Consider the following 13,694-nt stretch of genomic DNA (forward strand, 5'->3'; position numbering starts at 1 on the left):
GTACTTACCAGTTTGTAAAGCATGGTGATAGACTAATGCATGATGTGGCAAAGTGCTTGAATCACACGTAACACAGAGTACTAAGTGCTCTATTTATACTGCATTTATATTTAGCTCTTACCAGAAATGTGTTTTAGCCATCTGTACTCACTAGGCTTCGGTTTGCATCCTGGAGCCATCTCGGTGCACACAGGCTGCATGCCTGGTGGAAGAAACGAACTAGCACGATGAGTTGCATGCTGGTGTCCTGCCCATGAGACCACATGGCAGTCGGCCCAAGAGAGCAATCAGAATAAAACCCTGAAACACGTCCAGTGGGGGTGTCACATCCACTCCACTGTCTGAACTGTTTGCTGATATAGACAACGCCTTTGAGATTCATACAGATAAGTGCTGAAATTTTGCATTAGTTGATTTAAAATAAGGACTGCCCTTCTTCAAAAAATGAGAAGAAAACAACGTGAAGGATTCTCAGAAGTATTTTTTCTTGTTGTTTTGATTAGGGGAGGAACAAAAAGGCACCGAGTAATTTCTGAGTGTGCGAAGTAGTAAGTTAATTCCTACTTCCTATTTTGAGGGGAACACCTGAAGATTCAGACGTTGCTCTATTATATATGTCAACTTTCCAGCTATAACTGGGAAGTGCATATGTAAGATAAGACTTTGCTGCTCAGTCACGGTTAGAGAGATGTACTTCTGGGCATCTCCACAACCAGATGTTTAGGAGAAAAGCCTTGCAAGGTTACCCAGTAACCATGTAGAAGTTTTTGAGGTACCCCTGTTGGCATAAGTACGTAAATCTTGTGTAACGCTCTGTGCCTAAGTCTATTTTTTTATTTTTTTTTACCAAAGAAATCCCTGATGCAAGAACCTAAGTCTTACTGATACGCAGTCAGACAGAAGGCTCCCAAACACACAACAGCAAGGAGTGAAGGGGCTCAAGCTGCCATTCAGTAAGGAGCCTTGGAAAATTCCACCCACAAACTATAAAAGCAGATAATACCACTGGATGTTTCCGTAGCTGTTCTCTTCAAACACACTCATTTATGCTCACGTTAATTTTTTGTACTAGCTGTTCAAGCTAAACGCTTAAATATTTTGAGCAGTATAAACAACATTTGCTTCTTTCAAAGTAACTGTTGGGCCTTTTCTGCTTAAATTCAATTCACACATCATAATACTATGTACTTTAGGCTAAAAGTGATGTATTAATCAGTGTCATTTAATGAGAGTTTAAGCAGAAATGCCACAGTGGATTGTTTAATGGCACAGCTCTAATAAATCTCACAGCATAATAGAAAAATTAGGAAAAAGAACATTTGATGTTTCCAATATTATTTTTTAAAGGACTAGTTACTGATATACATTTATTACATATAGCCTGGATAATAATTGATTAAACAAGAAATACATTTTACATACAAAATCTGGTTTCAAAACAGACTTTCCAAAATGGAGCATGATTGTTCATTAAGAGAAAAACTAGACTGCAGTGCTGTCCGAGATGTGCTGGGTCCCATACATTAGCACACTGCAGTTACATTTAAGGGATTCCACCTGAGGCTTTTGTTCATCATGCGGACAGTGAGACTTATTTTCTGCAGGCTTGAAAAAAAACAGAAAGGAAATGTGGCAGGTAGTGAGCATGGCTGAAAGGGACTAATGCTACTCAGTACACTTTGCAGCCTAATTAGAGGACAAATTGTGTGCTTTTTATGAAGAGAGAGCAAAGGAAAAATGAACGCATGAAGGGATATCAAAGCACTAACATCTATTTTCCTTACTAGAATTAAATGCTAACCCCAAGGTACCCTGGTAAAGCTGTACTTTCACAGCAAATCAATACCAATGGTAGACCCCTTTAGGTGACTTTCAGTTTTTATATATTAATGTAGTTTTAAGAAGCAGCTAACTTGCTAATGAAGAGCTACGTTACTAAGAAACCCCACGTCCAAATTAGTAAGTAAAGGCCAGTCAGCTGAGTCTTACCACACTAATTTGCAGTCAAACATTGCTGATTCATATTAATAATTATGCAAACCATTATGAATGATTGAACTCTGAATTCATAAGCAAGTAATTACAGAAAAGCAATCATACCACTCCACACAGCATATTTGTTGATTTTGTGAGTCAGATTTAATTTCCTTTTAATTGTTTTTCATAATACATTACATGTGAAATAGTCTTATGTGAAAAAATGCAATAAACCTTACATGAGGGTCAGCTATAATTTTTCTGTAGAAAGAACAGACAGCAATGTTTTTATATCAGATCTAAAAGGCACAGAGTTTAGAAAGTTTAAAGAGTAGCATTTAGTGACAATGAGATACACAATAACTACTACTATCTAGTAAAATAAGCACTGGACACAAATTCCCAGTGCTGAAATAATGGAGAATGTCTCTATGTGGTTACTGAGAATAGGAAAGGACTGCAGCATTTCAACAGGAAGCAAATGCTGCTAAGATTTGTTTTTTAACGGTGCCTCCAGGTAATGGCACTTTATTGTAACATTTCCTGGATATTAAAAATGCAGAAAACAGAAGTGATTTATCAGTCATGATGGATAACTGGCCTTTGCAAAGTGAAGGTGCTGGCAAGCAGTAAACACTGTAAACCATGACCTACCATTCCTACTGAAGTCACCATGTCTCTGCAGTAGCCCCAGTGTGATGCTTGTGTGTGTGTTGTTTGTTTTTATTGTTGTCTTGTTTTGTTTTGATTTTCTCTTTGTTTTGATTGGGGGCTGAGCCTTGCCCGCTACAAAGGCTTGAGTCAGTGGCCATTTGTCTTGAGCAACAACTGAGAGATTCGTTACACTGCACTGTTTTTTGCTCTTTCAGCTGCAAACAAAAGGGTTCGATAAACCAGAGGTTTTAAACCAGTTGTCTTCCAAGTGGAAGGCTTTACTGCTTCTGTTAAAAGTAGAAAAAAACCCACAGGCTTTCTGTCTATGATTTACTTACCAAAAAGGACAAATGAATCATCAGCCTATAAGTTAATGAACTGCATCACTATTTTGTAAATATCCCTAACACAATAAATCATAGATCCAGACTCATTGTCCATAAAAGTACTGATTTCACTAATTACTGGGTCAGAGCAGTAATAGTCCCAGATTAATGAATTCAACAGGAGTAACTCAAATGCTTGGGCAAATGGGTGTTCAGTGAGTGGAACTATAGAGCAAGGAGTTAAATAGCATTCTTGCTATTAGCATGCAATTGTTCCAATTTGTGCTTGATTGTTCAGCAATTTTAAGTGAGTTTTAAGAAACTGCAAACCAGAGAACATTTTATATTCTTTGTGATTAAGAACAATGTTTTCAAGTGCTTCATTATGGGAGTTAGCACAAGTTGGTGTTGATTTTTACTTACATATACAAGCTGTTTTTCCAAATTATTGGTCAGTTAATATATAGTAGGAAATGCTCAGTGTTTATGGTATTTGTATTGTCAGCAACTGAATTTCTACTCTCTGATTTCTGGTCCACTTATACAAGGTATAGCTACAAATATTCTATATCTTCCACTAGAATCACAGTATTTTTGTAATAGATTCTTAAAAATATCAATTATTTTCCCCAAAACAATGAATCTTCTCTTTTCATGGCAAGATGGAACATTTCTTCTTATACATATTTCTGTCCATCCCAACAACAGTTTCCTCTCCCCGCTCCTTGGAGTGGAATTCCCTGCTCTTCATAGGTACTCGTGGTGTAACTGTAGTATACTCAAGCCCAGGTCAGCTGAGCAACTGTTTAGTTTTGTCTGTGTTTGTCGTTGTGGATAAGTTTGTGTCTATAATTGCAGCACCTTTCCCTTACTGTGGCAAAATTTAGCAGAAGGAATGAAGTATGCTGAAGCAAAGGCACACCACCAGTAGGGTAACTTTTTCCATCACATGCTAAAAGCACCAATGAGAAAGTCAGCTTTCTTAAATGGCCAAAATCATTTCAAGTCTGAAGAATCTAAATGTGTTAAAAAATTATTTTGAATATTTTGAAGGCTTAATATTTGACAACTGATCAAATTGGAGCTGGCAGGGCTCATTGAGAGGACTTTAAACTAGGTAAGAAGGGGGATGTGGAGGCTCATTAGAGATGAGCCAGAGGGAACAATGTCAGGGCTGGGGGAGAGAGCAATGGCTCAACTGAAGTGCATCTACACTAATGCACGCAGCATGGGTAACAAACAGGAGGAGCTGGAAGCCATCGTGCAGCAGGCAGGCTATGACTTGGTTGCCATCATGGAAGCGTGGTGGGACCACTCCCATGACTGGAGTGCTGCAATGTCTGGCTATAGGCTCTTCAGAAGGGACAGATAGCATAGAAAGGGTGGTGGTGTGGCTCTCTATATTAGAGAGTGTTCTGATGTTGTGGAACTCGAGGCTGGGAATGCTAAGGTTGAGTCCCTATGGGTTAAGATCAGTGGGAAGGCCAACAAGGCAAGCATCCTGGTGGGGGTCTGCTACAGACTGCTGAACCAGGATGAGGAGACAGAAGAAGCATTTTATAAGCAGCTGGCAGAATTCGCGCAATCGCCATCTCGTGGGGGACTTCAACTTCCCAGACATATCCTGGAAATACAACAGAGCTTAGAGAAAGCAGTCTAGGAGGTTCCTGGAGAGCATGGAAGATGCTTCCTGATGCAGCTGGTTAGTAAGTGTACTGGGGAGGTGCCCCGCTAGACCTTCTGTTCACAAACAGAGAAGGACTGGTGGGAGATGTGGTGGTTGGGAGCTGTCTTGGGCAGAGTGACCACGAAATGGTGGAGTTCTCTACTCTTGGCAAAGTCAGGAGGGGGATCAATAAAACTGCTGCCTTGGACTTTTGGAGGGCTGACTGAGCTGTTCAGGACACTGGTTGGCAGAGTCCGTTGGAAGGCAGTTCTGAAGGGCAGAGGAGTCCAGGAAGGCTGGGCACTCTTCAAGGAGGAAATCTTAACTGCTCAGGAGTGCTCTGTCTCCACATGCCCAAAGACGAGCTGGTGCGGAAGAAGACCGGCCTGGCTGAACAGGGAGTTGTGGCTAGAGCTTAGGAAGAAAAAAGAGGGTTTATAATCTTTGGAAAAGAGGACGGGCCACTGAGGAGGACTGTAAGGATGTTGCGAGGCTTTGTGGGGACAAAATTAGAAAGGCCAAAGCTCATCTGGATCTCAAACTGGCTACTACCATTAAAGATAACAAAAAAATGTTTTTATAAATACAACACAAAAAAGAGGACTAAGGAGAATCTCCATCCTTTACTGGATGGCGGGGGAGGGGGAACTTAGTGACAAGAGATGAGGATAAGGCTGAGGTCCTTAATGCCTTCTTTGCCTCAGTCTTTAGTGGCAAGAGCAGTTGTTCTCTGGGTACCCAGCCCCCTGAGCTGGTGGAAGGAGATGGGGAGCAGGATGTGGCCCTCATAATCCACGAGGAAATGGTTGGCGACCTGCTACAGCACTTGGATGTATGCAAGTCGATGGGACCGGATGGGATCCACCCGAGGGTACTGAGCGATCTGGCAGAGGAGCTGCAACAAGTCCTATGAGGAGTGGCTGAGGGAGCTGGGCTTGTTCAGCCTGGAGAAGAGGAGGCTCAGGGGCGACCTTATTGCTCTCTACAAGTACCTTAAGGAGGCTGTAGTGAGGTGGGTGTTGGTCTGTTCTCCCACGTGCCTGGTGACAGGATGAGGGGGAATGGGGTAAAGTTGCACCAGGGAGGTTTAGGTTGGATATTAGGAAAAACTTCTTTACCGAAAGGGTTGTTAGGCATGGGAATGGGCTGCCCAGGGAAGTGGTGGAGTCCCCATCCCCGGAGGTCTTTAAAAGACGTTTAGATGTAGAGCTCAGTGAAATGGTTTAGTGGAGGACTGGTTAGTGTTAGGTCAGAGGTTGGACTGGGTGATCTTAGAGGTCTCTTCCAACCTAAGTGATTCTGTGATTCTGTGATACAGTGATACAGTATCATTCAGAGATAGCTGATGCAGCCTGGAAACTTTTGCATTTCAAGGATTACATTTCTTTAAAAAAAAAATAACCCAAGAAAAATGGACATCTAATTTGTGACTTCACCAGTAAGTGTGGGAAGCCGTGGAGACAAACAGAAACTTTAATCACAGATTCACAGGAGATGAGCTTACCAGTGACTGCTTTATTTTATGTCCTAAAAAATGCATGCCGCTCTGACAACCAACTGCATGTGCTTACAGTGCTGGATGATGGAAGATGCAACATTGAGCAGAGTGCCTCTGACCTGAGCAGGACATAAAGCAGGTCATTATTGACCTATGGGCTGCTTTGTTATGACACAGATGTGATTTCAAGAGATCCATATGGATCCTAGCTATCTAGAGACATTTACCAGAAGTTACAAAGGGATGCAAACCACTTCATAGATTCTCTGTGAAAGAGTGGGGATAGCAGGAGGCAAGGAGTTCAATTTGGTTTCATTACTGTTGCCATAAAAGTTTTACATAACAAAAGAAGACCAACAAACAGCATCAGACAACATCACCCAAAACTGTGGTTCAAACATGCCAGTGGTCTACCAAAGGATTCTCCGAAGGCGTTCTCACAAGGAACCGGTGCACAGCTGCCCTCTAGGCTGTTGGAATCCTCCCTCATCCCAGCCTCGCAGCAGAGAAGTCACCAGGAGCACAGATGGGGCAGCCACAAGCATCCAGCTGGCGAGGTCCTTGGCTTCAGTTCTCTTAGCTGGGTTCTGCACGAGAGCCTTTCTGTCTTGGCACGCGCACACCTTCTGGTAACCTGATGAACTCACCTGCAGGCAGTGACTGTTCCTCCGTAGTTTAATGAGCTGTTGGCTCTGCACTCCTGATCCACAAGGTGTGCCCCAGGCCTGACCACAGCGGCACCAGTTATTTCTGCTGTCATCTGCCTCATGGAAGCAGCAAGAAAAGGAATGGACGTAATTAAAAACCTATTACAGTCCTTGTATTAAAAAGTAAACCATTGGGTTTTAAGTTGTAATTAATGAGATTGGCTTTCAAATTAAGAGGAATCAGAAAACAAGCTTTTTTTTTTAAAAAAAAATTGGTTTCTAATTTCTTTTTGCTACTTTTGATACATTCACATCACTGCTCTTAGTTTCTCTTTCCACTGGTGATTTTTTTTTTTGAGAGAATTTCAGGTGAGATTTTCCAAAAAAAGTGCCAAATATAAAAATGACAAAATCGGCAACAATCTTTATAAACGTATCTTTGATGGTATGCGTGGGAGCTACTTGGGCCTCACTTTGTTTCATTTTTATGAAGGGAAGCCCAACTTGCAGAAGGTTGGAAAATACTGCTGTGGTGTGATAAAACTGGTCTGTATGAGTATTACAGTTATGCCAAGCCTGCAAATGGTAAGGATGATTAGCATTTTCCCTATGAGGAAAGACTGTGAGACCTGGGTCTGTTCAGCTTTGAGAAAAGAAGAGTGAGAAGGGTTCTTATCAATGTTTACAAATATTTTAAGTGTGGGAGACAGTGGGATTTGGCCAACCTCTTTTCAGTGGTTTGTGGGGACAGGACCAGGAGCAATGGCCACAAGATAGAGCACAGGCAGTTCCACACCAACATGAGAAAGATCTTCACGGTGAGGGTGACGGAGCACTGGGACAGGCTGCCCAGGGAGGCTGTGGAGTCTCCTTCTCTGGAGATATTCAAGGCCCGTCTGGACACCTACCTGGGCAGCCTGCTCTAGGGAACCTGTTTTGGCAGGGGGGTTGGACCCGATGATCTCTTGAGGTCCCTTCCAACCCCTACAATTATGATTCTGTGATTCTGTGATTAAATCTATCAGAGTAGATAAGCTCAGCCTGCAGAGCTTCACCCTTCTGCCATTAGTTTCTTACTACGGGACTTCAAATTATTTGTAAAGCTGTAATTATTTACATTTTTTTCTTAACTTTTGTTGCTTTTTTGTTTTGGTTGTAAGAATTGATTCTTATTTGAAGGCTTCTGCTTCAATCGTTAAGATTTCCTGGCCTTCACATCGTGCAGTCAGCGGCACACCTCATGCCTGCTGCACCTGGCTTACCCGACTGGACCATTGCCAGAGGTCGGCACCAGGTCCTCACTGCCTTTGAGAGGACACATCGCACAAGTGTGGCCACTTCAGAATTAACTTCCCTAGAGACAACAGCGTTGTTCTCTGAAAGTGCTGTGTAGGTGCAAATGAACTGCAGAGTAAAGCTCTCAGACTGAAAACCGTTTCCATGCATACTCCATTTTTGCTTGCTAGCAGTAGCCAACTTTACCCATTTTTTGTTGTGCTGTATCTCTTCAAAAGTGAAATATTCCCTGTCTTTTGTACAGGATGCCACTAAATATTTTCCTCCTTCTTCCCTTTCATCTAATATAGGCTATATATGACAAATGAGGCAGAACAGACTTTAAATATTGTTTGTCAATGAAAGGCAAGAACAGCTCCCTAGCAACAAAAAAGATGTCGCTTACTGTCTTCAAAAGGAGACCATTTCATCCCATCTCGTTACAAATGCCTTCCTGTGATAGCTGCTGTAGATATAAAAATCTGCCAGCAGGGGATCCCCGTTAGGAAGTGACCAAGTTTGAAAACCCGTTATGCTTCTGGCAAACATTGTCATCTTGTACATATTTAGCCTGATCACTCTGGCAGGTTATGAAAGACTAAATGGTGCAAACATGTGGCAGATGCCGTTCTCATGATAGTTGAGGAGCCTTTGAGCCTCCATTGGTAGCATGCCAGCTTCATCTTGTATACTGAAGAGCATTATACTTTCAAACCTTCTACAGCTTGCCCTGAGGGACTGCTGCTAAATTGGTAATAAAATTCAGAATGAGCCTCAGAAAGTTGACTTGTTGGTTTGGCTTCGATTTTTTTTTTCTTCTCATTATTAAACTTTGCTTTAACAGCTATACATAGATGTGCTTTCTCAAAAATACCATATGTCCTTTTAGAAAGGTGCTTAGAATGGAAAAAAAAATAATAATTAAAAAAAAAAAAAAAGAAAGATAAAAATGCAGAGCCAGCACAGCAACGGAAAAGTGTTTCTGTGAAGTACCTCTATAAATTGCCTTTGATGCTTACGTTTCTTCAGATGAAGAGAAGTAAAAGAAATCAGGGAGTAAAGGTTGTTTACTGGTAGCTCCTCTTGGCAGTCTATCTGGAAAATGCAAACAAAGCATTTTCCAAAAAGGGCATTTTATTCACATCAAATATTGTAAATTGGTGGCAAATTTAATTTTTTAAGCTCCAAATCTGGGAACAATGACAAGAACTGGCAAAAAAATGCACTTACTGGCTGAACTGGTGATGGTAGCAGCAACATAAAGCATCCCTGAAATATTTTATAAACATTATTTAGTGCGACATCTTGGTGAGGTAGGTGAATGATGTAATGAATGTAAGGCAGTTAGATGTGCCTCAATCAAGAGATGAAATCACCATTAGGGTTAGAATTTGAATCCAAATACCAACGTGTAAACATAAAATGTTTGGCTGGTGGAACAGGGCATATCAGTAAAACTGGACAGCCTTTAATTATCTTAATGTATTCTTATATAACACACACACTCACACACCACCCTTCTCCTTGCTTTGCTACCTAATTTTGACATTAAGTTAAAGGTTTGGGTTGGGTGGGGCTTTTCTTCTGAAACTGAACTTGCTTCAATATTTGGGGAATATCCTGTTCTCTCTGCACCTTACAGGTACATAATTACTTAAATTAAGATACTTGAAGCTGAGCTCTTTAGCACATTTCATATCCAAATGACCAAGTAGCATCAGTCTTGGTCACATGGTGCCAGAGACTCTGAGGCTGGGCAGGATTTACCGTAGCAAGAACATAGTATTTGTAATAGCGTCAATAAATATTCATACTGGGAAAACATCTACCAAGAGCCCCACTGTGCCAGACACTGCAGATCACATGTAGAGGCAGCCCCAGCCCAGACAGCTGACAATACAAAGTGAAATGCAGATGAAGGGGACACAGTGAAAAGGGAAAAAAGAGCTTATCATGAGATGAGCGTGTAAAAAAACAAACTAAGTTCTGCCACATACACAAAGTGTTGTGAATTGTGCAGGTCATTAATGAGAGCTGAAGTTTAATTCAAAAAGAATGAAACTTTTCATTCAAGAAGAATAAAACTTTCTGAGAGGCAGAAAATAGGGCAAATTGACATTACAAAAACCTTTCTTCTGCCAAAAGGAAACAGCACATTCGTTTTCTGTAGAGACAGATAAGTCAGACTTATTAAGTTTACATGTCACCTTTTAAGTTGCTTTTACGCAGATGTTCACTTATTGACCATGCAACTGCATTGAGCAGTAGCGCAGGTGCACTCCTAACAGCAGTGCCAGCAATGCCACTGACTTTCCAAAGAGAGCAACATTGGTTGTGGCCACGCAAGTGCACCCCTCGTAAAGCCTCCCGGGTGACCCTGTTGACATCCGTTCAGTCGTTCTTTGGGTGAGCCTCTGGTTAGCATTAGCAAGACATACACATGCACAGCATTTTGTGAAACTGTAAAAATTATTTTTCCTTATAGAGGCAACAGAAATAATTCACAGCTCTGTAATTGAGTTGCCTCACATTGTATTTGCAGCATTGAAGTTCTACGTCGAGTCATGTCCTCGCCATCCTTTTACTCCTTTTTCACAGAAGAATGCTGTCACGAATGCTGTCAGTGGAAGAAAAAGTTACAAGAGCTTCCTCCTAGAATAGCCTCAATTTAGCTTCAGCACACTACTGCAAAGAACATATTGCAACATTGTTGTGGCCTGTTTTTCTGGCCTTTATTAATCCAGAAACCTTAATGATGAACAACATTTGTGTCATTGTCTACACAAATTTAATTTGTTTATGCAGCAGTTCAGTTAATCCTGCAATCTGCTTTTCTCAAATGAGGACAGATAATGGAGACACCGTTCTTTACAGGTCTTTGGGCTTTTAAATTCTGATAAAATCAGGATTCTTCACTGGGTCTTGCCACAGCTCTGAATTAAGCCACTTTAAATGTAATTACTGAAGCTGGCTGTACATCAGGAACATCCATTAAAAGAATTGATTGACCATGCTGTTACGGGAGGCATTTCATGAACAAACGATCATGATGGGTTCAGAACTGTAATTTATAAAGGCAAAAAAGCAGGTAAATACTTTATTAGTGGTTAATGAGAGGTTCACAAGATAACTAAATTTCTTCTTTTTTAACCAGCTACTTCAGGGAACCTTGGTCCATGGCCATCTATCACGATCAGTTTATTGATCTCAAGAAGGAACTGCGCCAAATCCTGCTGTCGGAACAGGTAAGAAAAATGACCAGTGAGTGCATTTTATTATTTGGACAATTTGTTAGTGTTGTTCACTTTGGTTTCTTTCCCCATCCTTCTCCTAAAGTGTTGTGTTTCTGTTTAGCTATTTCCTTTGGGAAACCTGAACAGATCCTATACCTAGCCAAGGGGTTTTACCACGTATAGCATACTGTTTGGTTTCATTGTTTTGGCACATTTTTAGATTTGTCAGTAGAACTTTTCATTAAATTGCTTTGTTTTCCAGCACAGCATTTTTACATTACACGTGCAGTTTAGTAAAAATATCCAGGAGGATCTGGAGGCTTATTTTGTCCAGTTATCACTTAAAAAAAAATATCCTAATAGGAACACACTAAATGCCATTCTAAACCTGTCTCAGTTGAGGCTATGAAAAGTAGATTTTTCAACATCTACACATAGGGAATGGCCTTTGTAAATAAAAGAGTCATTTTTTTTTTCAGTGATAGGTGGATTTCCTCAATAAGAATTAAAATGTTTGTTAGCGCTGTTTACAGCTTTAGCCTTCGTACTGTAGACAAGAGGCATAAAGCCTCAGTAGCCTGTAAAAACCCCTGCTCAAAACCCAAACCCACAGCACACCGTGAAACAACTGCTGTCTGCAGCAGATTTCCAGCCACCCAAGGACTGCCCCACCCCAGCGCATTTCTGGTTGCTCTCAGACCTAATGGCAGCCCGAATCCTGATCCTTCCAACCTGCTCTTAGGGACCACTTGGCCTTCCCTTTCCTCATGCTGTCTTTGCTTTTGTTTTATGCAGTGAGATTCTGTGTGAATGCAGTGTTTTTAAGCATTCACTTGCAAAGTTTTTAACTGCAGAAAGCAAACAGAATCAACTATGGACGGACAGAGGCTGACAAAAGCAAGGGATGCTGCGTGGACGGCAGCCCACCTGCTCACAGGACCCAAACTGGTGTGCTGTCTTGTGTCACAGCTGTAATACACAAATGCTCAGCCTCTGCCTCCTCCCAAAGGGCAAGATGCAATTTTCCTCCTATTGTCATGATACTGACAATGCCTTGGTACAGTTTTTTTTTTTTTTAGATTCTCTTGAAAGATACCTATAAAAGAACACAAAATGAAATTCTGTGCAGAATGGGAGGCCTGATGAGAAGTGTTTCTCCTGCCATCACTCAACCACATTTTACATGCTGTAAATGTGAACAACTTTAGAGAAAGGGGAATTGGTGTCCTACAAATGTCACTATTAGAGATTTGCTTGCCTTACCCTTTTCTAGTGGCAGCAGACCTGACACACAAAAATAGTCTCACTGAATGCACCAAAGGCACCTCTATGAGCCAGAAACACAGATGACGGTAACTGCATCTGGATGCAAATTTGGCTTTGCTTTTTGTATTTTTGCTTGGATTTTCTTCATGGTGATTTTAACAATACTTATTGACTGCCACTTTTGTACACTTTCCTCGGGCGCTCCTCCCTGGCACGCTACCAGAGGCATGGTATGGAATACCTCACACGTGCCTTGGGACTGGGTTGGTGTTGCTGTGTGGGGCAGGAGACCTGCCGTCTGTGCTTCCTGTTGCTCATAGCTCAGCTCACTTCGGCATGCAAATAAGCTAGTAATGAAATGTAAAAGCGAGGAAAAAGCATGTCTTATAGAGAGTTGGTTAAGAACCCAGAGTAAACACGCACAGGTCAGCCGTTTCCAGTTACGGTTTCCACAGAGACTGGTGATGAGTCTCACGCGTTTAGGGGCAACGTTTAAGGAAATATTTAAGGAACACCGAAGCAACACATGCCTGGAGGGGCCAGCTGCGGCTGGCACGGGGAGCGCTTCCAAGCCCCGTGCAGAAACCTTCACCCAGCGCCGCAAGCGGCGTGCGCACGGCTCGGGCGCGGTGCCCGTGCCCAGCGCCCGGCCCCGTCCCTTCGGCTGGGTCCCCGCCAGCACGGCCCGGGGCTGGGGGGGGGGTAACCGGGACCCGGGGGGACCTGAGCCTGGGGCGACTCCGTCCCGCGCCGCGCCCCGGCTGAGCGCTGCCGCCCCGCAGGTGCCCGAGCCGCCCCCGGAGCGCCTCGCGGACGAGCGGCCGCTGCCCCCAGAGCCCGTCCTGCGCTACCTGCGCCGCCACCGCCCGCACCTGCCCATGTACGCCCCGGCCGCAGGTGAGCGGGGCGCCGGGGGGGCGGCGGGACGGGCCCGGCTCTGAGGGGAGAGGAGGGGGGGGGGGAGCGGGGGCGGCGTCTCGGGGGCAGCCCCCGGCGGGGGGGCGCGGCGCGTGCCCGGCGGGCCGGCAGCTGTATGCTAATAGCGGGACGGGACCGGGCGGCACGGGGGGGGCGGCACGGGGCGGGCAGCGCAGCCCGTGGGCCGAGCTCGACCCGTGTCGGCCCGGCCCGGCCCGCCGGCGCCTCCCCCGG

At 43.3% G+C, this 13,694-nt stretch overlaps 1 protein-coding gene across 1 annotated transcript in view; it reads left to right on the forward strand.

The window, feature by feature from the left end:
- Positions 1 to 13,483, forward strand: part of CFAP61 (cilia and flagella associated protein 61) — a 104,124-nt gene extending 90,641 nt beyond the window's left edge. Inside the window, exons 25-26 of the mRNA XM_032183662.1 lie at positions 11,198 to 11,288; positions 13,325 to 13,483. Of these exons, the coding sequence (XP_032039553.1) occupies positions 11,198 to 11,288; positions 13,325 to 13,483 (250 nt within the window). The remainder of the gene's footprint in view (positions 1 to 11,197; positions 11,289 to 13,324) is intronic.
- Positions 13,484 to 13,694: the final 211 nt, after the last annotated feature.

Source organism: Aythya fuligula, chromosome 3, assembly GCF_009819795.1.
Source record: "Aythya fuligula isolate bAytFul2 chromosome 3, bAytFul2.pri, whole genome shotgun sequence".
In the NCBI taxonomy this organism is placed as follows: Eukaryota; Metazoa; Chordata; class Aves; order Anseriformes; family Anatidae; genus Aythya; species Aythya fuligula.